Source organism: Zonotrichia albicollis, chromosome 5 (genome assembly GCF_047830755.1).
Source record: "Zonotrichia albicollis isolate bZonAlb1 chromosome 5, bZonAlb1.hap1, whole genome shotgun sequence".
NCBI lineage: Eukaryota > Metazoa > Chordata > Aves > Passeriformes > Passerellidae > Zonotrichia > Zonotrichia albicollis.
Genome location: NC_133823.1, coordinates 63,199,655 through 63,226,678, shown reverse-complemented (window position 1 = coordinate 63,226,678; position 27,024 = coordinate 63,199,655). Strand labels below are relative to the sequence as shown.

Here is a 27,024-nt window from a genome sequence, read left to right as displayed (position 1 = left end):
TAACAGAAATCTAACACACATTTCATTTTAGCTTCTTCTTGCTCAGATGACTGCTCCACATCTTTATACTGTTTTCACACATCCATGTGTAAGCAAGGGTAGACAAAAGAAACATTAAAATAAATATTTGACATTATACAGGCTTCTGGCTGAGCCAAGCAGGAGATTATTTTCCATGTCCTTCATCTGCAAAGGAATAGGAACAAAGAATAACTGCCAGTAATAACAGGTAATGGCTGCTGCCATGGAGAGTTTTCTGACTAGAGACAGATCCAGCTGCTGGTTATTTGCCCTGCTGCTCACCCAAGAAATGGGATTTAAAAAAGTAAACAGGTTATGATCTTTACTTCTACCAAAGTCTCTGTGAAGGTGAAACTTGAAGGCAAATACTGAATACAAGAGGAAGGTGGATTTAAGTTACTGCATAGTATTTTTGACTGTCTTAATAGAATTTATTAACTGACTGCACACGATGTTACAGAGACATCTTGCATGATTCAAGTGCTAACATTTGTACAAAATCAAACATGCTTGCTGTCTTGCAATTTACAAAAAGCTGTGGAAAAAATCAGTCAAAAAAGCGTGCTATAATATTTTAAAATCATTAATTGGTTACAGATTTTACTTTAAAATACAGATTTAAACTGAAGGAAACATCATATAAGCAGAAATAAGTGATGAAATAAGACTAAAGCTTGCATCTTTTAAACTCACATTTCAGAAGGGCTTAATTTAAACCAAGACCTTAAAATCTGTCAAGCTTACCTCAACAAACCTAATTCTATCACAGAGAAGTGTGGTGCAATGTACTGCCAACACCAGATATTCTACACATCAGTCCTGGAGACTGGAAGCAAAAACAACTGATAAAACAATAATAATGTAATGTGTGTATGTATTGTTACAGTAAATCACAACAGAAAGTGGAACAAATTCCAAAAATCATAGTAAAAGTTACTTTGATTCTTGACATTCCACACAAAATGTAATTTCTGTTTAAATAATTGAGGTTCACATACCAGAGGTTTCCCCACATGAAGCCTTGCACCCCTGTGAGTACCCAGAGAGAGGATGCCAAACAAGCTGGTCTGTGCTCTGAAATCCTCTGTGGGACATAGGCCATCAGACCTATGCTGCTGTGTGGCTTTTGATTTAGTGTAAAAGTAAGCTCAATTTCCACACATCAAAAAATATATCAGAATGCAGTCAAGCACGTCTGCCAGCTCCCTTACAACACTCCAAATTTTGCATACAATTCCGTTTTCAACCCATGTTTACTGAAACAATAAACTGTAATACAATGGCAGCAGTGACTGAAACTAAATGGAGCACTCAGGCTGAACCTTCATGCAGCAAAGGCAAGGCAAGGTCCATGGTAACACACTCCTTGAAATCATCTAGCCCAACTGTTGCAAGATATGGAATATGTAAAAATTTTCTTAAGAAAAAATATCCTTTGGTGTTTTGATCTTTATCTACTTTCAAGACTAACCAGCAAGAGGGGAGATTTAAGTCATGAAAGAGAGCGCACCCAACAAGCTCTAGGTGATGTCCAGGTGTTCTACCAAAAATTATTTTTTGGTGGAATTGTCTTGTTAAGGTTTGGGGCTGGACAGGCTTTGATGTTGTCAGAGCCAGGGGAGGTTAACAAAGCTTGGGAAGAAGGATGCACCACTGTGGACAAAGTGGGTGCCCCATAGTGCCACACACATCTTTTCATTAAAAATCCTTTCTTAGGATTTTTTCTTCCTGAGAAGCTGAGAGGCCTCAGGAACAAAATGTAAGCAATGGTTATCTGCTGCTGTGGAATGCAACAGGTGCATCTGTGACTGGCCCATGTTGGATGTTTGTAATTAATGGCCAATCACAGTCAGCTGGCTAGGACAGAGAGCCGAGACACAAGCCTTTGTTATCATTCTTTCTTTTCTATTCTTAGCTTAGCTAACCTTCTGAGATGAAACTTTTCCTTCTATTCGAGTAGTTTTAATGTAATATATATAATAAAATAATAAATCAGCCTTCTGAATAATGGAGTCAGATCCTTGTCTCTTCTGTCACCTGAAAGCCCGTGTGAACACCATTACACCACAGTGCCCACCACAAATGCAGAATTTAGGGGCCACAAGGACACCTGGCAGAACTGCCAAGGTAAGGAAGAGACCAATGAAGATAACTCAGTAATTGTGCTGGAATCGGCTCCCGCTGGGAATTCCGGCAGGGGCAGATCCCGACCGACTCACAGAGCACCGGCCCCAAACCCCCCGGGCACGGGATTAGTGAGCGCCAGAGGTGAGAGAGCATTAACCTCCAGAATACTGATTAGTATTACAAGAACTGTGTAACTTGCAGCCAACGAACAGCAACCCCTTTGTTTACTAAAATGTATAAATAAGGAAAAGTTCTGATCGTTGGAGCGCTTGATCTGTGTGTGGATTGTGTGCGGATTAACCGCCCAGGGTTGTGCAACTCTGAAACAGGCACTCGATGCGTTTCTCCAGTGTCTCTCGTTATCGCACCGGGCGCTCAGGCCGGCTCTGCGGGCAGCAGGGGCAGCGGGGCAGGGGGCGGGCGGCGAGCAGCACCGCCCGGAGCCGGTGAGGGCCGTGAGGAAAGGGAAGCCTCTTCTCAAGGGAACCCCTTTCCAAGCGGCACTTCCGCCGGGCAGCGGGCAGGGCGCAGCACCGCCCGGAGCCGGTGAGGGCCGTGAGGAAAGGGAAGCCTTTTCCCAAGGGAAGCCTCCTCTCAGGCGGCACTTCCGCCGCCCGCCGTGCCAGCGATCACTTCCAGGTCGGGCTCCGCTTCCGGCGAGACGCGGGGCGCCGGGCCCCGCTCGCTGCCCGCCCGCGCTGCTCTGAGGGGCGGCGGCGGCCCGGCCGCGAGGGGGCAGCGCGGGGCGCGGGCGGACCGGGCCGCTCTGGGCCCCGCGGAGATGTGGGCGCTCGTCTGGCGGTTCCTGTACAGCCACTACTTTCGCTTCTGGCTCAAGTGGCTGGTGCGGCTGCTGACGGGCAAGTGCGAGCTGCAGCGCCTCCTGGGCGGCGCGGAGCCAGGAGCGCGGAGGACGTTGAGCGTAGGTAATGGAGGGGCCGGGGCCGCGGGGCCGCCTCGGAGCGGCAGCAGTGCCAGCGTCGTTTAGCCTGGAAATGACCTCCGTCATCATCGATTAACCCAGCACTGCCTAACCCAGCACCGAACCCTGTCGGCCAGTGCCATATGCACACCTCCTTTAAAGCTCGCCGAGAATGGTGGTGACTGAACTGCTGTCCCGGGCAGCCTGTTCGGTGCTTGACAACCCTTTCGGAGGTAGCTCTGTCCTCATATCCAACCTGAACCTCCCCTGGCACAACCTGAGGCGTGTCTGTCCTCCTGTAGCTGCTCACCTGGAGAAGGGATCGAGCCCCTCCTGTCCCAGGCTCCTTCCCAGGGGTGTAGGGATAGATCAGGTTCCCCTGAGCCTCCCGCTTTCACAGCAGCACCTCGTGTGCATCCCACAATTGTATTGGCACTCTGCCTTTCGTCCCAGCTAGCCCGTGAGAATTCTGAATGCCAGAACCAGCTTCCACAATTCACACCGGTACCTGGTGTGCACCCCACAATTGTATTGGCACTCTGCCTTTCGTCCCAGCTAGCCCGTGAGAATTCTGAATGCCAGAACCAGCTTCCACAATTCACACCGGTACCTGGTGTGCACCCCACAATTGTATTGGCACTCTGCCTTTCATCCCAGCTAGCCCGTGAGGATTCTGAACCAATGCCAGAACCAGCTTCCTTGTCTCCTTGCTAAGGAGATCCCAGTGTCATCAAAAAGTGAATCAGAAATTGTACTTCACTAGCATCTTCTCGTCACTTTGTGTATATGTTTTTACTTTACTTTACTAAAAAAATTGACATTTTATTTTTTTATATTTTATTATATATCCATAAATGCATTTTTTTGGGGTGAGGAAGAGTGATTTAACTTAAAATTCTGCTTGACGCAGAATTTTGATCAAAATAGCAATTCAAGAAACTGCTGAACATTTTTGTGGTTTTACAATAAATTGCAGAAATGACCGTGCTTCCTTACTCTTCATTAATAAACACGAAACAGGAAGATATCAATTGACATATTTCTTTCCTGACACCTTTTCTAATTTGTCTTTGTTTTGTACATGTAATTGATGCTTTAAAAAATCCAGATATACTTTCAGCGTTGTACTGAAGAGTTATAAAAAAAGATCTGTGTAAATTAAGACATTCTGTTACCTGATAAACGGTTCATTTTAAGGTTGATTACTTTTTTATTACATGTATAAAAGGGATGCAGAATTTTATAATGGTTATATACTGCAAGAACACTTATTGATAATTATTTAAAACAGTTCAATTTAACAGTGAAATCTACTTTTTTCCATATTGCAGAACATTCACTGGAATCATCAAAAAATAAGGTAAGAGATAGCAGAGATGAAAGTGTAATAAAACTTTTTTTCAGAGACAGATCCCAGGAAAATAACACATGCATCCACTTTCTGAGAGGGGCAAACTGGAGACAAGTAAAGAACAGAGAGAACTTGAAATTTTGTGTTCTGTGTGCTGAGTTTATTTAAGGTTTCTCAAAAATAATCCCATGGCCCTTCAAACATTTTTTTGAGTGAAATCTCAGCTTTGTTAGCTACCTGTCTTCTAATTCTGAAACATTTTCTTGGCTGCACTTGTTTCAGTTGGAGTAGAAAGAATATAAGTCAGCAGCTGAAAGCAAACAAGAACCTACAGCAAGCAACTCTCCAGCTTTGTATTTATTCTTTATGCAACTCCTATGTAAACATTGCTGTTTACAGCCTGACAAAGCACAAATCACACTCTCATGTAATTATTGCAGATGTTTTACATGCAGTTTGAGCCAGCGCATTGTAAGCAATTGCCTTAAACTGACCCTTTTCCTCTGATAGCAAATAATACACACATCAGACAGAGAGAAGCTGAGCAATAATAATAAAGTAGACAATGTTTTCATTGCTCATGAACTCTTTACTGTGTTAACCACCTAGGTTTTGAGAAATGCTGTACACGTTGAGGAAGCTGAAGTGGAGAAGTGTGTCAGAGATGTCATGAAAGCAAAGAAGATTGGACAGAAGGACACAAGGTGTGTTTGGAGACCTTTCTCTGTTCTCACTTGTTTCCATGTTCTTCCAGCTGCTTAACCTGATGCAATGTTTATATTCAACGCAGGTATTCAGAATGAAATCTGAAAATGAATGTGGTTATGTTCTCATCAGTTCTAGAAAATGAACTGCAAAGTTTAATTCACGTGGATTTGGCATTACTGTGTGTCTGTTTGCAAGTCCCTTCTGATACTCCATAATTCTGACTTGTATGATCGTTGCATAAGTTGATTACAAGAACTATAATTCCTTAGATATATTTGAGAGAATATACTGATGCCTGATTACTGTTTGCATTCATCTGCATAAGTAATTAGTGAGTGACAGGGAATAATCCAAATTTATTCTTTTTTTTTTCATTTTTTTGCATGTAAGACTTAGGAAAAGTTTGGGGGTGCGTGAAGGTACACTGGTCAGGATGATATATGGAGTTTTGTGCCATGACAGATTTTAGCAGGTTTTTTTTTGTTGTTTGTTTTTTGGGGTTTTTTTGGGGTTTTTTTTGTGTGCTTTTTTGGGGCTTTGTTTGTTTTTGGTTTTTGGTGTTTTTTTCTCTCTTTTTCTTCCCCATAATTGAAGGCAATGGTGTCTGACTGCAGCCCTGGAATCAGCTAGAGATGTTTAAAGTATGTAAGTGTACTTAACCAGCTGTAGTTCATAAAGGTACACATAAAGCACTTCCTAATTCTGGTGTTTACATAAGAAAGGTCTTATTTTGTAATTCAAGCTAGAATTCATGGCTGAGTAGCCTACTTAAATCTTCTCTATGGTGTTTTGTCATTATTTCAGGTTTAAGACAAATTTGCATATATCCTTGCTACAGATATCAGGTTATAAAAAATTGTATTTGGATGTGGAGAACCTGAGGAAGGTCCCATATGATTCAGAAAATGAAGAACACGAGGAACAGTTGATTGAGGTGAAATAATTTTTAAAATACATGTGCTGTTTGTTTGGTTTCCCCCTCCTCCAAGTCCAACACCTTGAAAGAACTTATTGGTAGCATTCTTACCAGCTGGCCTATTTAAAGCTCTTTTCTGTTTACAAACTGCAAAGCAGAACTGCAAACTGCAGAAATGACACATAAAATATAACCTCAAAGAAAAAAGCTGGAGTTACCTGCAGTGGAGTTATTTTGTGTGAAATCAGACATAACAATATATATGTCGAAAAATTAGTTGGTGATGCAAAAGATTTATAACCTTATGCACACGTCTAACTTTGTAAACCACTAATTACTAAATAAAAAAGACACAAATTTTTTCTTACTACTGCATCCCAGTCAGTATCAAGGAAGATGGTTTGGTGCTGGAAGATAAAACTTCATCATTATCTCAGCTTGCTATGGAAGCCCAGCAGCGACATGTTAAATGAGTATTCACTGAGAATTTATATTTCAGTTTATGGCTGTCTATTACAAAATGATGCACAAATTAATTTCTGTAGCGAAACAAGTCTTTGTTTCTTCGGTATTCCTGCAGCACCTTTGTCTGTGAAGGGCAAATAGCACACTTGGTGTTCAATATAATAACTTCCATAACTGCTGGAGTGAGCCATTGTAGCAGAGCCCAGGCTGGCACTCACAGAGAAAAGCAGCATGCAGATTGTGCCCTGTTCCAACCTGGTGAATGGTTTCCAGTGGCAGCAGCAATGTTCTGAATTGCTGTGGCCTGGGATACTTGATATATAACATAACATGGCAGTCTGTTTGTGCAGCTCTGGAATTTGCTGATGCCTCACGAGAACCTGAAGGCCAGAATCAGCAAACAGTGGTGTGACATCGGCTTCCAGGGCGACGATCCTAAAACTGACTTCAGAGGGATGGGGCTGCTGGGCCTGGTGAACCTGGTGTAAGTGAAAAGAGGGATTTCATGCTTTCTGTAACTGATTTGCAGTGTCTGTCTTTTCTCTCGTTAATGCTGTTTCTAATAGTAACTGAGTAGAAGCAAATAAAAATACTGTGTTCTACATTTCTGGTGGCTGCACATTGTAAACATGTGATGTGCTTGGGTAAGGACAAGAAGTGAGGGAAGGGACAGAAACTTGCCCAACCTTATTTTGTTGTTGCCTTATGATAGAGTCAGTAGGTTGTACCTAACTTGTCAAAAGCTTTAAAAATTCCTGAATGTAAAAATTCCTACTGTAATGGAAAATAGGCAAGTTTACATATCTTTGCTAAGCTAACTTTTTGGACTAGGTTGAACTTCATATTTGATGTTCGGATCACAATGATTTTTATTTTTTTTACAGTATTAGCTCACGCTGAATATAGTTTATTTTGCTGCCTTTTCCATGGTTTTTATTTTGCGCCATTTTCCAGTTAAAAGCTAATTTTTGCCTTCAGTTTAAAGGTACAGATTTTAATGTTGATGTGAACTCAGTATTTTTTCCCAAGGAATCTAAAATACTATTTTACACCGGCAGGTATTTTAGCAAGCATTACACCAGTGAAGCTCGTCAGATCCTTTCTCGCTCCAATCACCCAAAACTGGGGTAAGTCACTCCAGAGTTTTTTCTGGCTGCTTCTATGTCAGAACTTAAGTGAATACTCTTAAACTTGTGTCCAGAAGGTAAAGAGGAAAATACATGTGGACTTTTTCCATTAAAGAATGAAAAAAGGGTCAAAATAGAAAAATGTGAGAAACCAAACACAGAAAGCAATTTCTAGCTGGGAACTAAGTGCAGCTTTTTTTTTTTTTTTTTCCCAGAATAGATTTGCTGGGGCAAAAATGTTGCAAAATATCATCTTTATTTAACATAGTAAATGCCTTTAACGTTGTGGTTGGTTTTATTTATAGTAGACTTAGATTAGATTTAGAAATTCATACTTGTTTTTCACCTTCTTACTGATCCTGTGTTGGGATAGTTTAGATTACCTCTTAAGGTCTTTTTCTCCCTCTAGGCTTCTGCTGTGTAATAAGTATTTACAAACAGGTGGTGTGTTTGTTTAAATTTGTTTTCAAAAACTTTGCATATTTAGGCATTTAGCTGTTTTTACAGAGAAATATGCTCTCAAACCAGTCAGATAAAATAATCTGATCTAGCTCGTTGTTAACTTGATGAACTACCAAAAAACAGGAGCCCTTCGTGACTTTGATTGTAAATAACATTACCCTGTGCAACTCTGTCATCAACAGGTTATGTGAGACTTTTTGCTCAATTACATAATTGGTAGAAATTAATTGATTTTTACTTTTTTTTCCTCTACAGACACTTGTTGTTTAAGAATTTCTATTATAATACTTTTTATACCATGCTATAGAAAACCAGATTCGTTCAGCTTGAGCAGCAGGTTGAAGTAGGCATTCCATTTACACTGCAGTAATGTTTTTCACATCCAATTTTCAATATTCCAGCAGATCTAAGGATTTCAAATGATTAAGTTGAAGTCAGCTGATGAGCTTTGCCATCTCAATCTCACAGTAACTTTTACAAGTATCACAGGACAATTGTGGACTGTCAGAGCTATCCTAGAGCAGAGTGTGCCAGGGAGCCTTTGAGTCTCCCAGTCCATATGCACACCATGGTTTGTGTTGCAGGTACTCCTATGCCATAGTTGGGATCAATCTGACAGAGATGGCATACAGCTTGCTCAAGAATGGTGCTTTGAAGGGCCATCTCTACAACATGGTCTCTGGGCTGCCACAGATGGAGCACTTCCATCAGTTCTACTGTGAGTACCCCCAGCTGCTCTCGTACTCAGGGGTGGCCACAACACGGAGTTTGGGCTCCTTGGAGTGCATTTCTACTCTTTTCCATTAGCCAGAGCAAGCTGCTTGTCTCCTGTATTGGAAATGCACCTGTTGCCTAAACACTGTGCTGCAGAAATGTACATTTAAGGATAATTTCTGTGGCTTTCTGTATTTTAGATATTCCAGTCTGCAAACTCAGTGTTTGCAGATTTATTTTGTATTTATTATTAAAGCATCCAAAGGCTTGCTGTAGATCAGGATGGGACAGTCCTTGTTTTAAGGGGTTGAAGAGAGTCTAAAGGAGCACTCTAGGACTGGCTGTATTTTATTTTCTTCACAGGTTATCTAGTTTATGAGTTTGACAAGTTCTGGTTTGAAGAGGAACCAGAAAGCATTATGCACTTCAACCAGTACAGAGAGAAATTCCATGAAAAAATTAAGGGACTTCTACTGGATTACAGTGTGGTACTGACCTTACAAGATACAAAGAAACCTTAATTCCTCTGCAGTACGTGAGGTTCTGTATTAAAAATTGAGTGATGCATTCAGATGGAAAGTTTGTGTGTTTCACCAAAAACTGTCTAACAACAGAACTTTTTTTTTTTACATTAAAAAAAAAAGAAAATTAGCAAAATTCAGTTAGGGAAGCTTGGACAATCAACCTCTGTTTACAGGTATTTTTATGCTATTCTCCAAAGGGCAGCTTTCTGAAAAGGAAACAAAACCCAGCCAACAAACCAACACAAAAACAACCCACAAATCTCAAGAACCTCTGGATTGCTTACTTGTACATTTTCTTTGATACTTCTTGGTGCAGAAATGTGAAGCAGGTATTTGTGCTGCATCATATTTTCTATGAATGGGTTTGACTGTTAATGGTCTTTTAAAAGACAGTTTAAGTTGTGCTTTTCAAATTTAAATTCCAACCTTGTAATGTAATGGTTGAGGTTCGGGTTTAGTTGAAATTATTGTGGTTTTAGATTCTTTGTGTTCTTGTTCCTTTATATGTCATCGATCATTCACTCAACAATGTTAAATTTCTTTGTATCTCAAAGGAGATGTGTTATTTGTTTATAATTTTGGAAAAGAGGCTTCATCCGTCAGCATATTGTACTTACTAGAAATTACTTCTGGAAAAGGAAATTTATCTATGGATTTGTACCAGCCAATTCCTATGCTTGAAAGAAGTTTAGTTTGCAAACAAACAAAAAGAACCACATGTCATCAGCATGAGGATAAGATCCTCAGGCTAAAGCTACTCTTCTAGAAGTATTCCTATTGTAAAAACTTTTGATTCTTTCTAATCTGACTTCAAATGATGAGAAAGATTGTCAGCCCTTTCTTTTAGCAGCTAAGGGGGTATTCTTAGTGGGAGATACAACAGATTTACTTTAGCCCTTTTATAAATTTTAAAAAACCCTTTATTGCAGCTGCAATCCTTATTTTGTAAAAATAAATTCACATCTGAGTACAAGTCTAAAAAAGATGTATTTTCCATGGAAGGGATGCAACTTTGATGTGTTCCTTAGTGTTGCCCTCCTCAGACAATCTAATAGATAGAACTTCATGTCTGTATTGTGACTAATTATTGCTCAGAGCAACTTTAAATGGATTTGGTATGACCATCACTTTGTTTTCTAAGACCTTCTATTAAATAAGTGCCTTCTGCTGTTTTCAATCAGCTTTTTATTTTGAGTCTTCTAACTAGATCACAGCCTTAGAAACTTGAGTAATTTGAGAAAGGTTTTTTCACCTTATACCTGAATGGTTCACAGTGGCACAAAATTTGCATGTTATACAAGCTTTCATGTATTTTTTCAATCATCTCAGGTAAACTAGTTCATTTCTAGTCAATGGCTACTCCAGAAGAGATTCCTGATGAATATAAACATTGAACACAATGAATGGAAGCATGATGAGGGGAAAAAAAACAAAAGACAACCCCCTGTTTGTAATGAGTGTTATTACACTCCATAAGTATGAAATGTAATATGTGTAATACTGCATTGGAGAGCATCAAAGGCCACCTGGACACAGCCCTGAGCAGCCTCCTTTGAGGGCCCTGCTGCTCTGTTTCTCTGAGCTTTGCAGACCTTGTATGTGCCAAAAACCCAAGGAAGGAAGTGGAAAATGGCCCAAGTGGTTCCTTTCTAGCCTCATCTTCTGTTGAGTTTGTCTGCATTAGTAACTTTCTCTATGGCTTGTAGCTCTCCTTTGCAAGCAAAACACGACTGACTTTGAATTCCAGACGTGAGCCCCATTATGCTTGGCAGCAGCAGCAATGGAGATGCCATTTGTGTTCATCTTCTGCCTGCCAGCTAGTTCCAGAATCGTTTGAGCCATCTCTAAAGGCTCCCCTGAGCTATGTCTGCCAGCTTTTTTTCTGTTTTTCCCTACAGTTGCAAAATTCATTTCCAGCACTGAAACTTCCACTGGGCTCCTTGTTCACCAGGAGACTGACATTTAATTATTGCTGAGGCATCTAAAGCCCAACCATAGAGTCTCAGGGTTCCTACCACACACCTGAGATGCTTTAGTGTTAAATGTAGTTTGAGCTTTTAATGACATGCATCTTTGCTAGTTTTTTTTTCTTCCTAAATCAGTGGGTGGTCTGGGAAGCAAACTGTGGCAGTAAAGCCAGCCATCAGCAGGTGAGTGAGACAAGAGGGAATGCATTAGTTTGCATGTAGTAATTAAGGTGAATGTTGATCTTAGGCTGCAGTGCACCTTCCCAGGAGCCAGTTAGGATTTGCATGTGGATTTGTATGGTCAGCTAGCCCAGTAATCCTCTTCTAGGAGTCACTCACTGTGTGTAGACTAATCCTGGCTGTCCCTGTGTGCACCCCTGGTAGGTTAGCTGTGTTATGGTGGTAGCTAGAAAATGTACTGAAATAGGTAAAATTGTGTTTAGAGAAGGCAAGGACAAGGCTTTACTAGTCAGTGCTGTTTTTGCTAACTCTGTTGTAACGTGACAATCCTAAGGTTATGGAAGACTGGAAATGGAGGTAGGCCACTTTTCTGCAAGTTGATACATTCTTGAACATCAGAATTTGTTGCTCACAGGTTATTCTAAGAGTCATAAAAACTCAGTATTATTAACCATCATGTTTTAAACACAGATTATCTTAGAACTTGCAAGTGCTGTTAGTTTTCTAACTTGCTGCCTCTTTAAAACATTCACTATGTGAAAGCTTTTATGCAATAGTAGTAAAAAAAAATTAAAACTGGAGAAAGGGTGGTTTTCTGAATTTGTTGTTGTTCCTGTAGCAAATGTTTAACAAACTACCTTCACTTTTGTTGTTCAGTATGTGCTTGAAACACGGTGCCACTCTATGAACAAATTTATCTGGAGATAAGCAGGAGTTTACTACAAACAAATGTAAAGTCTAGTCTTTCACTAAGTAAACATGTTGTTTCAGAGGTAAGAACTTGATTGGAAAGCCATGTGAAGACAGTGTTACATAGGAAGAAAGGAACAATCCTTTCAAACTGGCTGTGCCTCAGTCAGCTGATACAGCCTTGTAAAGAAAAGGGCATTTTGTCCTAAGGGGCAAAAGGGGCCAATTCAAACACCCCAGGTACATAGTGTCAGACTTTCAGTCTTTGAAAAGCAAAACAAAAATGCAACATCTAACGAAACAAAAAGCAGTCTTTGAAAAATGCAACAAAAATTAAACACACACACAGTTCCATTGGTTTTCCAGATTTTCTGTCCTAGTTTAAATAGAATTTCACAAAAGAAATAACTTAGCCTTTTTTTAGGAATTATGATGGAAAAGTTTGTGTTTAGTTAGGTGGGAGTTGAGCAATCGGCACCCTTGACAATACTGCTAGTGATGTGGTGAAGATGTAGCCTGTGCTTTCCCTGTCATTGCTGTTTGTGTTGCTGTAGTACCATGGTGACCCATCCTTGGACTGGTGTTTCCTGTGCCATTCTAGATACTGTCTTTCTCTGGGGAATTGGGAACAACCCAGACATGCCCAAGACACCTTGTGGGCAGTTTCTTCTTATGACACTGTGCTTAGACAGCTGCATACCAGTAGGAATTCCTGTTTACCACAATGTAAAAGCAATAATGTGTACTGTGATGTCTGTGTAATAGAGATGTTTACAATGGTAGCAAATAAAGAACGGGTTAGTCCAAAATATTGTCAGCAGTCGTGTCTTTGGCCTGCTAGAAAATGGAACAGTTTTCAGTTTCCTGCACTGGGATATGAGTGAAAGCTTTCTCCTAGTTTGTTCTTCCCCCCATCCTCCTAGCTTGCCCCCAGCTTGCTGAGAGGTCCTTGGTTCTCAGTCCTGTTTCCCAGATGGGCTGCTGTGCGCTGCTGCAAGTGGTACAGGTTTATTACTGCTTCATTTCAGTTGCTTTTAAAATCTTCACTTGAAAAGAAGCTCTGTCTCAAGCTTAAAAAAAAATTAATTTAAAACAAATCCACAGCACAAAAAAAGCCCCTACCAAACCCAACCCCCCCAAAACCCCACAACAATGACTTTATTTGAAGGACCTGGAAGTTAACTCTCAGAGGCAACTCAAAATCTGAGCATTTTTGCTCAGGAGGAACAAAATTTAAAAGCTGGAGAACAACTCTGGAGATAGAAACCCTCAAGTATTGCTGGTTTGTTGGTTTTTTTCACTCCATATCTTCTGGCATGAATACAGTACATACAGTAGGCCTTTAAAAATACTAACATTTTCCCCAAAGTTTCACACCATTGTATGCTGGTCACATGAATTCCTGTGTAGCTTTCTGTTCAGCAGCTCCCACACTGCTACTAAAGAGCAGGCACAGCAGATCTTGTCACCAAACAGGCAACTTCCAGGTGTCCTGATCAGGGGGGCAGCCTCATCCAAACCAGACTGGGAAAGATCAGCTCACCAGCCTATAGCAATGCCATCCTTGAGGACGAGCGGGCTCACACCTGGGAGCTTTGCTGATGTGATCAGAAAGGTAAGGAAGTGCACTGGAGCAAAACAAAAAAAAGTTACCTTGTAATTGACCAGAGATCCACTCGTGGCTGCCTCTTCTTGTGACAGGAGCCCCAAGAGCAAAATAATTCTTGTCAAGCCCTGCATCCCCTGCTGTGGGTGGGGTGGGAACAAAGCTGACTAGCTCTTAAAAGAAAAATGTTTTGGAGAACTTAAAAAGGTCAGTGGTCCACTTAAAGATGCATGGAAGCCTTCTTAGTGCTGAAGGCTTCCATGGCAGCTTATTCAGCTGCCAGACATTGTAATAAAGCCCCCACTTTGGCTTCTTAAATTAAAACAAAGCAGTAGCATTCAAAATGGTGATCATGGCTTCAGATTAATATCATTATTTGATACATCTGTAAACCCATCCACAGCCACAGCATACAGTGTTTTTTCATACCATTACCAGGAGACATACTAACATTTGTCTGTGTAATAAAGCACAACCACCTCATTTTCCTTCTAGCATGACTTTAATAGTTAAAAATCAAATCTGTGCAGAGTGTACTTTATTTGTTCACATTACCTATTTGTGGTTAAAAACCACTTAATCTGACAGTTTAAAAGCATTCTTTTAAAACAAAAGAATTAAACATAGCTTGTGCTAAAAAAATCTGCAAGGTACGTGGATGCAGTATTATACAGGAGTATAAAAATCAACAGTATTCTGCAGAAAATATTCTCAAAACAGCAAATAAAGATTAGGCATGTAGGCATGATCCTGAAACAAACAAATATGAATTAAAAAACAGCTAACAAAATCTAAAAAAAAATCCCAAATACCTGTATAAAAAAGCAAGGATTCAAAGTGCAGGTGCTCCAGTTTTCATTTCAACACATTATTCAGTAAGTCAATACAGGATACTATTCATTTCATATAAAGTGACAGTGTTCTCAGTAAGATTTAAACATTCAGTTACATTATCTTGCAGATTTCATTACTGCTGCTTTACACTGTAGTAAATAAAGACTTATGCAATACAGGCTTTTATTTTTTTAATCTAACAAGAATATGATAGGTTGGTGGTAAAGGTTAGTTTTAAGAACTAAGCTATATGTGCTGTAGATCCAGCCTTAGAAGCAGATACATATATACTTTTTTTCCCCTAAGCTTTTAAAAACAGACTTCAAATTTTGAAAAGAGACTCTCCCAATCTGTTCTGGGACCTGCATACAGTGTCTTTGGAGAACACCAGCAAAGCTTCCAAGTCCACTGGTTGGGAATACAGCTCTGGGCAGGGTCATGCTGGAGATCTTCCTTTGGTGGCCCCAGCTGGCAAAGGCAAATGGGCAGAAACCATCACACTGATCCACACTTGCCTGATTTGGGGAACCCATTAGGTTGGGATGGACTTCTCACTTTCACTTGAGCATACCAGTCTCAGGCACAGGAAGTTAGGAGCCAGGCAGGTGTCACTGAAGTGGTCTTTCATAGATTCAGAAAAGTAAAACCAAAGCATTCCTCTTTGGAAAAAAAAAAAAAAAAACTAAATAAAATTATGATTCAAGAATGTTGCCTGGAACTTATTTTCACCTGAGGTCCTTTTCAGGTTGACAGTGTCCCTTTAAATTTTAGGTTCTTCCCATTTTGTTGTTTGTTTTTCCCCAAGCATCAGATCTCTATATATGCCTATTTTAAAAACGCTCATAAATATTGGCATTAAGTTTACATTTAGAAATTAAGAACTAATCTTTACCATTATACACGGACAGCAATATTAATAATACACACACTTCACTGACAAGCATATCTTTTCTGTATTTTGAATAAAATCTGCATGTGTAACATTTCCCACAGAAAGAGTGATTATACTTGAAGATAGTTATGTTTGCACCCCAACATTTTCACATTAGTGAAAACAACTAAAATACCAGGGCCTCTGCCAGGTACTAATTAATAGAGAATAAAAAGAAAACTGAAATAAAAAACCCGGCTGCCTTTTATCCCGACATAGTAGAGATCTCGTAGTCGCTGGCTGAGGTGATTGGCTTGCCCCTCATCCGGATGTTTTTGGCGTTGGTGATCCTGGCCATCATGGACACGGGCTTGTCGAAGTACCTGACGAGGGCGGGCTCGGTGAGCAGGGAGGCCAGGAACTGCTCGAAGGTGATGGCCCAGTCCCTGTCGAGGCTGGTGCTGCGGCGCAGGGCCGGGCCGCGCCCGCTGCGCACCAGCACCGTGTCCTCGCCGATGTCCTCACAGTGCAGCTTGTCCTCGTCGTGCGAGCCCGCGCTCAGCACCGAGTACGAGGACATGGAGCTGTCGTCCTTGGTGTCGTCGTCGGAGATGAGCATGGAGGAGCAGGCCCCGTTGTCCCTGGGAGAGGCGTCCTCCAGCTTGATGTCCTCCATGTGCATGCCCAGGGCACCGTCGGTGCCGGCCGCCTCCTCTTCGCCGGCCATGAGGCCGCCACGGAACGCCTTGTGCTGCTCCAGGGGGAACTGCTGCTGCTCCTTCCTGGGGAACAGCTCGCCCTGCGCAGCCTTGCTGCAGCTGCTGCTGTCCGTGTCGCCGGGGGGCTGCGTGCTGAAGAGCTTCCCCACCTCCCCGATCTCCAGCAGCAGGCTGGTCACGGCAGCCGTGGCGTGGTACAGGTCCTGCTCGTTGGGGTCCTCACTGAACATGTTGTACATCGTCTTGCACAGCTCAATGAACTGCCCCTAAACACCACAGGGGGAGGGAACATTAACACGAGCAGGAAAAAATCACACTGACATCTCCCAAACCAGTTTTAAAACACTGGGATTGAGGCAGGACACAAGGGTTTACGTGACTAAAGTGAAATTTGAAATAATGCAGGTGCAGTCTAGGAAGCATACTCTATGGCTGGGCAGTCACATATGTAGCATCTCTAAACGGTATTTAGAATAAATGACTGGATGTTTTGTCCAACATACCTCAAATACACTTCTCTGCAGCCACAGGAGGGCAACAGAGGGTGAGCAGTGAGACACTTTGCATTGATTTTGGTGGATTCTCTTGTAGGAACGATGCTAAGTATAACTAAGGGTTTGCTAAAACTGATGAGAAGTAATGAACAATCAAGTCCTGCAGCACTTAGCTGACAGGAGTAACTTAGGTGGATACAAGTATTTGAAATTCAAAACTGATAAATGAGATGGGAAGATTTGCTCAGGGCTACCTTAAGTAAGAATCACTGTTCTACAGGAAATAAACCTTCCCTACATTCTCTGGAGGAAAGAGCTATCCCAATGGGTCTCCTCCTCCTCCCCAGCAGCTGTGGATCTGAGGGGATTGAGACTAGCAGTACAAACTACAAAACACAAAATACTACTTTCAGGTTATGCTTATTAGACATGAAGAGCTGGCTGGTGATATTCCGCATCACATCCTTTGTCTAAAGATCAAAATAATATGTTTTACCTTTCCTACATGTGTGTATCTCATTTTTGGCATGTTTTGGGAGCTGAATGCCAGTTAAAACTATTTTGTAAACAATAAACTTCTGCAATCAGCTGACTGCTACTCTGGTAAAAAAGTATCTGCTCAAACTAAAACCTCTGTTCAGTGTTAATACATTGAATATTTATAGATATGTGAAGAAAGTTTAAATTTAATGAAAAGTGGCAGCAGAAGTACCTGATTTAGCTTGGGTAAGTCCTTTGTGTTTTTTGCTTTGGATTTATTCTCTTGGCTCCACATTCTCAGGTAATTTCGATTCTCTTGTGAGCTCTTCTTGCCTATTGCCAACAAATTACCCAGAGAGGGAGGAAAAAGTCCATGAAGAAACCTCAAATTATTCCCTTTATTCCCCGTTTTCAAAAGGAGCATCTTTACATGAAATGAAAGATGTAACTCACAAGGAGACACCAAGCATACCTTTGTCTGTTTTCAGACTCACTGTAACAAACCCATCATCTACTCCATGTTTGCTCCTGCTGTCTAGGCCAACAACTAGGACGTGGAGGGGCAGGGGGAGAGAGAGATCAGTGTGGGTTTAGATACAGACATTGTTTTCACATGCACAGTGCAAAATAACAAAATGTTTACAAATATTTACGAACGCTGCAAAAAAAGCAGAGAAAAATTGCAGGTATAAATTCTGGCTTTGTTTACCCTTAAACCTGCCCATAAATTCCATTTAATTCATACTGTCACTACTTAGGCTGGGACAACCTTAGGTTTTGTCCACATAGTACAATGATTAACCCATGCTAACACAACACACCTCCTAGCATGATACATGTTTGGTGATTGTACTAGTGCACCCTCTTGCCTCTCAGGAGCTGAAATTGCCAATTCCAGACTATTATACTCTTACCTGTATTTTCAAACAACTTTCCTCCCACTTATAACCTGAAGGATGGGTTATATTTTTCTTGAATCAAAAAGAAACTCCACATCAAGTATAACAAGAAAGAGAAAGTCAATAAAGCAGAAGTGATGAGGCCCTGGCTCTCGTAAGGGCACATGAGATTTCGAACTGCTGAACTACATTTTGATGTATCTTTTGCTCTCGGTGTTTTAGAATGTTTTAAGTTCTGATCCAAATACATCTTGAAAGCCAATCTATTTATTCTTGTTCTTCACAAAATTACTTCTATTACAACACATGGAGTTATTCTACAAGTACTTCTGCAATGCACAATTCAGGGGGACTCTGAGTGTACACATGCCTGCACCTCTCAAGATATCAACACATATACATAATAATACTTTTTACAGGGAATACTTTGCTAACAAAGTTTAATCCAATTAAAAAGTAGCTCTCTAAAAAGATATGTTGAGTGAAATGCATCACCTCATCTTCCCATGCCCAAGACAGAAGATGCCTACCATGTGTACAGTCTGGTGTGATGTCCTCAAAAAAGTACTGAGTAGCTTCAAAAGCAGAGTCTGGCTCTTCTTGCTCAGGGGATGGATCTAAGCAACACAGTAAGATTCTTTCATTAAAATTTTCACCCTTTAATTAAAAACTGAAAGATATTTCCATTAATACATTTAGAATGTAGATTTCTAGAAGTACAAGGGTGCGATGTGCTAGGAATCATCTCTTTTTAACTCACAGGAGATGAACAACTGGACCTCAATTGGCTCCTTCCCAACATCCAATACTGTATCACAAGGAGCTGTTTGCTTCTAGAGGCTGGCTTACCCATCCTCCCATGCCAACTTCCATTACTTTCTTCTGTACAGCTCAGTGTGTCCTAAGCAGGGTTTGCCCTCTTTCCTACCTTGAAACAACCTCTCATCATTTGGAATGAGCTTGCCAGTCCCCAGATATGAGAAACTGCATTCTTAAAACCAGATATTTTTGGTAATAGTTCAATGTCTTTTTAAAGTATTTTTAGAAAGTATTTGAAGTATTTGAAAGTATTTTTTCCCATTTAAATTACTGAATCACTCAGGCCTACCTCCAAGCAAAACCAGCTGGGAGCAATCAGCCATGTTCAAAGTAGACAAAGGGGAATGTCCTCTAAAGTTTTTAGATATGTTTACCACAGCATGTAGATGTGCACAAGAACTAAACTACCCAAGCAGCAGCAATGTTCAGTAAGGACAGCAGTGGATTCTTTATGGCATGTGGGTGACAAGCCAGAGAGGACACAGCTCCAGCAGAGAATTTTCAGAACTGCTCTGAGGTGTTTTCATCCCCTCTCCACCCTGAACTGCCTCTCCCACTTAGCTGAGCCCAGCTTTGTACAGCTCCCTGGAAAACACATCTGTGAAACCATCTGGAGCTTCTCCCTGCCAACACTTGTGCCAGCCCAAAGGGGAAATCAAGAAGAAAGCCTGGGGACAGAAATGAGGAGCCAGGACATGCAGGAACATTTCAAACTAGCTTAATTTTCCAACGCTTAAATGGAGTGCATTGTGGTAACATATGCTGAAGAACACTGGACTTATGCCTGGAGAATATCACCAACCCCAGCTTAACAGGCAAGAGACATTTATATGTTTGTGCAGGGAACAATTCAGTGCCGTGAGGGGGCTTTCAGACTTTCCAAATCTGTCTGGTTAGAGTAGAAGCTTCCTTATTTTACTGCTGCATAAACAGATACAGTAATTCCCACAAATTAATTTTTAATTGGGAAAGCCAGTCATAAACAACTCTGCTCCAAATTCCTGTTCTCAGCAAAACAAGAGCTATTTTAACATCATTTACTTACCAGGCAAAACATGCATTTTATACAGTAGCTTCAGCTTCTCTGTCAGGTCTCCATGGCATGCTGCACCTACACAACATTACATGCAGTACATTACTAGTCAGCATTCTGTGCCATTTGATTTGTTATTGCCACAATAACAGCTGCAACATTCACTCTGCTGGGAGGTACTGTATCCCTTTAAAGCTCAAGATCATAAGGCAGTCACTCGACTTCACCCAGTTAAAACAGTAAGAGAACACAGACAAATCTACCCTGAATTTCGTACTGCAATCTTGGCTCCTTTTTTAAATGCCTACTTCATAAAACTGTCTATGGTTATGGCATTATCACTCAGAAAGGCCTCCAGCTGGAACTTAACAAGACGTTTTTTGTGTGGACTTCAAACTTTCTAGTCTGAGGATCTAATAACAACATCACATGTCTCAGAGCAGTAAGATATTTACCAAAAAAATTTAAAAAAAGAGATAAATTCAAAAAAACAGCATAAATCATACTTAGCCATGGGCTAAACTGATGTTCAGGCAATGCTTTCTAGTGATTTTTCCACATCTACACTGTATGAAATCTGAGAGGTCTACTGAAGCCCCTCCTTCCAATTAATTAAATGGACAGTAGTTAATTTTCAAGTAACTAAATAAGAGATAACCAGACTTTCATACATCTCACTTGTGACATGCCATCCATAAATAAATGAACTAACTTCTACTAATTAGATAGTGCAGAGATTTATTTTACCTTATAGGTGACTGTCAATGTACCTCTGCTATGCAAACTGCAGTGTGGTGTGGCAAGTACTAACAGTCACAGTCTCTGGTAAAGCCTCGCACTCCAATAAACACAGGTATCAGGCCAAAAAAAAGTTGAGCACAACCACATTAGCCATTTTGCTGTCAACATGGTCCTTTTTAAGCACAAAACCTCATTATGTTTCCATCTGGTGTATCACACCATGCAGATAATGCATTCTCTTCTGGTAAAGGCAACATGACATAACCAAAGGACAGAATGGGCTGCACTTGTGCATCCTCCATCAACAGGAACTGCAAAATAGGATTCAGGGCACAGGGTGACACATGTAGGCTTGCTGCTCTCTCTGTCCCCAGATTTGAAGAGAACTGAAAATCTCCATAGCTACAATTTGAGAAAAATCTGTATGTGCTTCCTGATGCACACTTTTCCTTCCTTCCGTTCTGCTCAAAATTAGGAAGAGTATTGCCAGCAGGTCAAGGGAGGTGATCCTGCCTCTGAAAGGCATGGAGAAGTGGTGAGGTTACCACTCTGCTTTTTCAATCTCCCGCATTCTGTGATCGACAAAACCCTGCTTGCAAAAAGAAAATAAAATACACTCAAGTACTCCTTGTAAGACACAGCTTTCGTGGTGCTGACTCTGACAGGAGGCTGTGCCAAGGACTGCAGTCAGCAGCAGCCACTGGAGGAGTGGGGAGCTGTGTGCTCTGAGAAGGGAGCACTGCCAAACACGATGGGAGGCAGGAGGCCACTTGGAATCCATGCAGAGATCTCTGCAGCTTACTTGGATGTGCAGGCAACAGCTGTCATGCTATCATCCAGTGCGTTACAGGAGTGCAGGGGAGCATTGTAAGAGTGAATAACTTAAAGAGCTCCTCACCAAGGCTGAAAACCCCTTCTGAGCAGCACAACTCACTGGGCAAACCACTCCTATATTTAGGCTATATTATTGTAACAGGGCACGGAGTAAACATAAAGAATGCACAAAGTTATTCCATCTTTGCTCAGCTGAGGCCCTAGAGGCACCTGAAGTAGGAGGTTCATGAGCTATTTGTTGTAGGGACAATGAAAAAGAAATTGAATGATTAGAAGTCCTGGGGCATGGTGAAATATGCTCAAACAGGTCCATTGTTCTTGACTATGTTGTCCTTACCACTCATGCGCTTCTCAACTGAAAAAGGTGTCAGCAGGGTTGATTTACTTTTTAGGGGAATAAAGAAAGAAGGTTTTCAAATTACACCACAGTGGGCTTAGTTTCTGAAAAATACCAGATTTCAGAATGAGCATTTATAATTGTTTTGCCCACTGAAGTTTTTAGTTCAGTCATGTTAGCTTATTGCCACATCTGTGCACTTTACATACCTTTCTGCTCACAGTGCTCAATACTGGCCCTTGTTCATGTTACTCATTACTGGCTCCAAAATTTGCTGTCTCAATCAATAGCTGGCTGACTGTTACTGACAACATCCTGGAAACTGGAAGAGTGGTTAACTTCTGGGTCCCCAAAAGGCCCCAGTGTGTTACACGGAACAGTACCTCAAATACAAATCACTGCACCACAAGAAACACTGGGATTTTTGGGGTGGTGTGAAAGGGAGGTGTGCAGCCAGTTTTACTGTCAGAGCTACTTTGCACTTACAAGAGAACAAGTGCTTCTACTTCTGTACAGAGGTTTAATGCAAGTCTGCATGTGGAGCCCCAATGCTTAAACATACTGTTAATTAACAAAGAGCTGTTGAAAGCCAGACAAGGAAACCTTTTCACTCTCAAAAAGAATCAAAATACAGAGCTGGCAGAAATTCCACATTGCCACAAAATGACACATGGTAGATGGTGAGATGTTGGTCACTTACAGCAAACAACTCCTGCCATATTTAGAAAAGGAGAGGCTGGTTCCTGCCTCATCTTTGCTTCCTCACGCTAATCCTGGGGCTCACAATGTCCTTTTTCATGTCCTGAAATCTTGCTTCTTCAGGACTAAAACATTCAGCCTCCCTCTCTGACCTGCACCTCCATTTTCTCCTTTTCAGGGGACTTCCAAACTGCTCTCTGCAGTTTTGGTTACTGATTTCAGAAGCAAGAAGTAGTACCTCACACTCTAACTAATGCCTAGGGAAACACACCGTTAAGCACCTGTGTTGCAGTTAGATTTTGTGTTGAGAGTTAGCAGCCAGTGAAATCCTCAGATCCTAATGGATCTGTTCATGTACTGTCCTTTTCCCAGTGTGATACACTACTGCCTAATGCAGATTCACCTGCTAAGGTCTGAGGGAACCACTGCCACAGGCACGATAAAACGAGCTGAACAGAAACAAACTGGTTATCACGTTAGTTTGAGAGTGCCGTGGATCCTCCTTACTCAGGCCAGAGACGAATTCCCGGAAGTTGATGAGCAGATCTCCGTTCTCATCCAGCAGCCTGAAGAGGCGGGCAGCCAGCGTGTCGGAGTGGGTGCCGCAGGCCCAGGGGAAGAGGAGGGCAAACATGCCCTTGAACTGCTCGAAGTCGATGCGGTACTGCTCCAGGTAGGGCAGGCTGGGGTCGTGCCGCTCCGTGGCATTGCTGGTCCCTCCCCAGTAGCAGCTCGTCAGGTGTTCTGCCTGAACAGAAGGCAAACACCAGGACACTGTCAGCACCTCCAGAAACAATTCATCGCCCTCCATGATAAAAACAATTCCAAACAACTCTTCACATGCATTCTTAAAACAATGCGACATAACAGATGCGCTTCAATTTATCCAGCCCTTCTGCTTTTGGAAGGGGTTTCTCCTCCAAACAGCATACAAAACCATCCCTCTACTAAAAAAAAGGAAAAAAGAAGATGAAGCAAAACTTTTTCTGCCTTTCAGTTAGATGAAACATGAAATATCTGTTTTGACCAGAGCTGTGACTTCCCAGGCTTGTTGTGCTTAGTCAGCCTCATCATGCAGCTAAGTCAGAAGGCTTGTGAAATCTTTATTTATTCCTTACTCATATTAAAATAGCTGTTTATTTGAAATATTTATTGTAGATTCTCAAAAACAGTGAATAATGCACTGTTCTTTCAGTCTTACTGAAGTCAGTGGAGGTTCTGGGGCTGATTTTGCCAGAATCTAATTCAAAACAATTCAGAAGCTTAGAGAAAAAGATCCCAGCACTGCACAGTAATTAACCAGGAAGACTGTGGGACTTGGTCTCACTGATTTCATGGAAGACTGAAAGAAGGCACTGCAGGATTTGGACAACTGGGACTTCTTGTTACAGATGGGAAATTAACAGGATATAAATTCTTCACGATATTTAAAAAAAATCTCTTGTCATAACAAAACAGAGGAAGAAAGTAACTTAAGACACTGTGCAGGAAGGTGAAGCTAACACATTTAAATGCTCACCTTTAAATCTGTGGATGTAATGGCACTGCTGTACAACCAACTTACAAAGACACATCACTTTGTGGCATTCAATTCCCATTTAATGCATTAAAGCATTAACAATAGTAAAAATCAGCTACTGCTATACAGAAGTATTAACTATCTGAGATAACAGAATAATTGTGATAAATTCCAAAACTTGGGTCAGGTAGAGAGACACCTATGTTTAGTTTCTAATGACTGATCAAAAGCCTCGATCCCATTTTTCATTTTATATTTTTAGCAGTATATATTTTTTTCCATGGACAAATCAATTAGTGAACTAAACCTTTCTCAATGTTTTAAAACTGCTTGAGTTTAGGATTTTTTTGTATATCAATAATACAGCAGCTAATCCAAGTTTGTATCAAGATACCAAACAATAACTGACAGACTTGACTTGGTGTTTAGAAAAGACAGATTCCCACACCAAAATGAGCATTTACACCTCCTAGAGGCACGTGACCTTATCTTCACTTCGCTTTACCTTGAAAAGTGCATACAGTTCCTCCAGTTCATCGATAGTGAAAGAAGTCTCTGTCACAATAGTCCGTACCTTTGGAAACAACATCAACAGTTACAGATTAGAAGTTCACATTTCACTGAAAAGCTAAGTTAGGTTCAGAAACTGACTAAACTTATTCTGTGCAAAAAACATTATTATATTATATTTCAGTACTGACCACATTGCGCTTTGTAGTATCTTCGAGGGTTTGGATGACTTTCAGTCTTTGTTTGAATCTCATTTGTTCAATTAAATCTGCCCGGATACTTCCAAATTTCTTGAAAGAGAAAAAGCAGTACATGATTGTCTGTGTATTAATATTCAGAATATTCAGCTTGCCTGTAACTTATTAGAAAAATTAATTTAATTTTGTGATGTACCACAAATGAAACTGCTGCTAATGCATTTTTCAAACACATTACAAAATTACAAAGACTTTAGGAGTATATCACTAGATTTTATTTTTCCCAATAACTTATTTTAATTTGAAAGGTCTGTATTCAATTTCAAACTCTCTCATTTCAAACTGTAATCTCAGAAGGTAGAAACTTCTTGCTTGGCAAACCTCTGTGAATAGATTGTTTCGTAAGTCCTCCTGCAGAGTTATATTTCAGCTTGTCCTGGAATGTCTCATAATCACAACAGAAAGAGAATATTAAACTATTAAACTAGCTGGATCTCTAATGGCTGAGACAGTACAGCAGTACATACATTCTGAGGATCTGAAACAAAGTAGCAAGAATGCAATTTCCACTAGGAAAAGATGCTCTTTAATACCCAAGTCTTATTTTCAAAAGTTTTTTCCAAAACGCACATAACAGTGTCAGGGAGCTCCTGCACATACTACAAAAGTATCATAGGGGGAAAACCTATTAGGAATAATATTCCATGTTTTCATACGCAGAGGAATGCCAAATCCCTCAGATTCGTTTCTCTAGAAGTATTATATGCAGTATTATAATTTCTTGCCATCCAAAATCCACACACCTAGGAATGCACAGATGATCAGCAGGAACAAAAATGCCAGACATCAACTGCACCACATGTAAAGCATAAAGGGGTGGCAGGACACACTTTCATACAAGATGGATTTATATTTCCAGTGCAAGTGCATCTACATAAGCAGGTCATAATATGCTGGCATATTCTTGTAAAATGAAATTCATGCTAAAGCTGCATTTATCTATAAAGGTGTTCATTTTTATCCTGTACCTAGGGAGTAAAAAAATGCTTCATGCACTTGTGAGCATGTTGCAGATAGAGAAGTCTTGACAAAAACAGAATGTAGATAAACATGAAGAATGTAGATATTAATGAATATCAGGTATCACAGAGGTATTTCAGGTATTCACAAAACCTTCAAACGACAGATCTTCTGAGGCTACACCTATTCCAGTAATCAGTTTATTTACTGGACTGGAGGGCCAAATAAGATGGTCTGTTCACATCCATAAAACTAAAACTCACGTAGTCTTCAAAAGAGGAAGGTTGCAGGTGATTACCTTCTGGGAATGGTCCTTTGTCCATGCTAAATTTCAAATTGTACAAGGGGTTGTTGGAAAGATGGCACCTGTTCAAGGTCAAAGCTGTATCAAACCTTTCCACAGCCCAGACCTTCCAGTGTCAGTTCTCGAGTTAGTATGGCCAGACACCACGCTACACACAGCTGAAATGTTGAAGGCCAATTTTTTTCCTAACTAGCTAACACACAAATTAAATGAGTTAAACATGTAACAGCTCCAATTATGAGTCTACACTCCACAGACAGCTAGTGAGTTATGCACAGGCTTTTAAAACTCCAGTTATTATGCAGTTTACTATAGAATTATTAGGGTTTTTAAAATAAATTAATTAACAGCAACTTTCTTGAAATGAATTCTCTCTTTGCAAGCAGCTCCTGCTTTCCTCATGGTTCCTCACTCACCATGCTATTTGTTTTGCCTAATTATGCTGAAGAGCAGTTGGTTATTTACCTAGAAGGACATACAAGGTTCTGTGCTGCCAAAGCCCCAAAAACACAAACTAGCTCTGCATGGAGTCAGATGATTCATTTTAGAGCAGTTAAGCCAATGCAAGCAATCTTCATGATGAGGAAAATGGAAAAATGCATGGGAAACACAACTTCATATTAACACCTTGCTGGCCATTCTGACATCTACCAAACATCCATCTATCCTGACACGCTTTTCCCTTCGGCACAGAACACACTATGGACTGCCTACTTCCTTATTAAATGTGGTATATTAAAGCAAGGGGGGTTTAGGGCCATAGGAAGTGCCTTTGTAGAAAGTTGCGCTATTGCTATGTGTAAATCAACTCCATATCAATGGAAGGGAATAATGGAAATTAAAGAGAAAAAATCTTTACAGTTTTTCCTTGATTTTTGTAAAATATGGGTATGTCAGAGTAACCAGACATATTTTTACTGATGGCTTTTTTATA

General features: G+C 40.8%; 2 protein-coding genes across 4 annotated transcripts in view; one reads left to right on the top strand and one right to left on the bottom strand.

Moving 5' to 3' along the window:
- Nucleotides 1-2,768: 2,768 nt before the first annotated feature.
- Nucleotides 2,769-15,362, top strand: ELMOD2 (ELMO domain containing 2). 2 transcript variants are annotated; one of them, XM_074541868.1, is made up of 8 exons: nucleotides 2,769-3,074; nucleotides 4,402-4,430; nucleotides 5,031-5,125; nucleotides 5,934-6,063; nucleotides 6,861-6,994; nucleotides 7,569-7,637; nucleotides 8,684-8,817; nucleotides 9,177-15,362. In XM_074541868.1, the coding sequence occupies exons 1-8, from the start codon at nucleotides 2,930-2,932 to the stop codon at nucleotides 9,332-9,334; spliced, it is 894 nt and encodes a 297-aa protein (XP_074397969.1). In that variant the 5' UTR covers nucleotides 2,769-2,929; the 3' UTR covers nucleotides 9,335-15,362. The 2 variants fall into 2 exon arrangements, with proteins under 2 accessions (XP_074397969.1, XP_074397970.1); XM_074541869.1 differs by lacking the exon at nucleotides 2,769-3,074 and adding an exon at nucleotides 3,131-3,303.
- The window catches only part of TBC1D9 (TBC1 domain family member 9), a 46,091-nt gene continuing 31,454 nt past the window's right edge, over nucleotides 12,388-27,024 (bottom strand). For both annotated transcript variants that reach the window (XM_074541867.1, XM_014270701.3), the window contains exons 14-21: nucleotides 24,761-24,859; nucleotides 24,565-24,633; nucleotides 23,048-23,288; nucleotides 19,942-20,007; nucleotides 18,608-18,694; nucleotides 17,651-17,725; nucleotides 17,411-17,511; nucleotides 12,388-16,470 (exon numbers count right to left, since the gene is read on the bottom strand). In XM_074541867.1, the coding sequence (XP_074397968.1) occupies nucleotides 15,751-16,470; nucleotides 17,411-17,511; nucleotides 17,651-17,725; nucleotides 18,608-18,694; nucleotides 19,942-20,007; nucleotides 23,048-23,288; nucleotides 24,565-24,633; nucleotides 24,761-24,859 (1,458 nt within the window). In that variant the 3' untranslated portion in view covers nucleotides 12,388-15,750. The remainder of the gene's footprint in view (nucleotides 16,471-17,410; nucleotides 17,512-17,650; nucleotides 17,726-18,607; nucleotides 18,695-19,941; nucleotides 20,008-23,047; nucleotides 23,289-24,564; nucleotides 24,634-24,760; nucleotides 24,860-27,024) is intronic.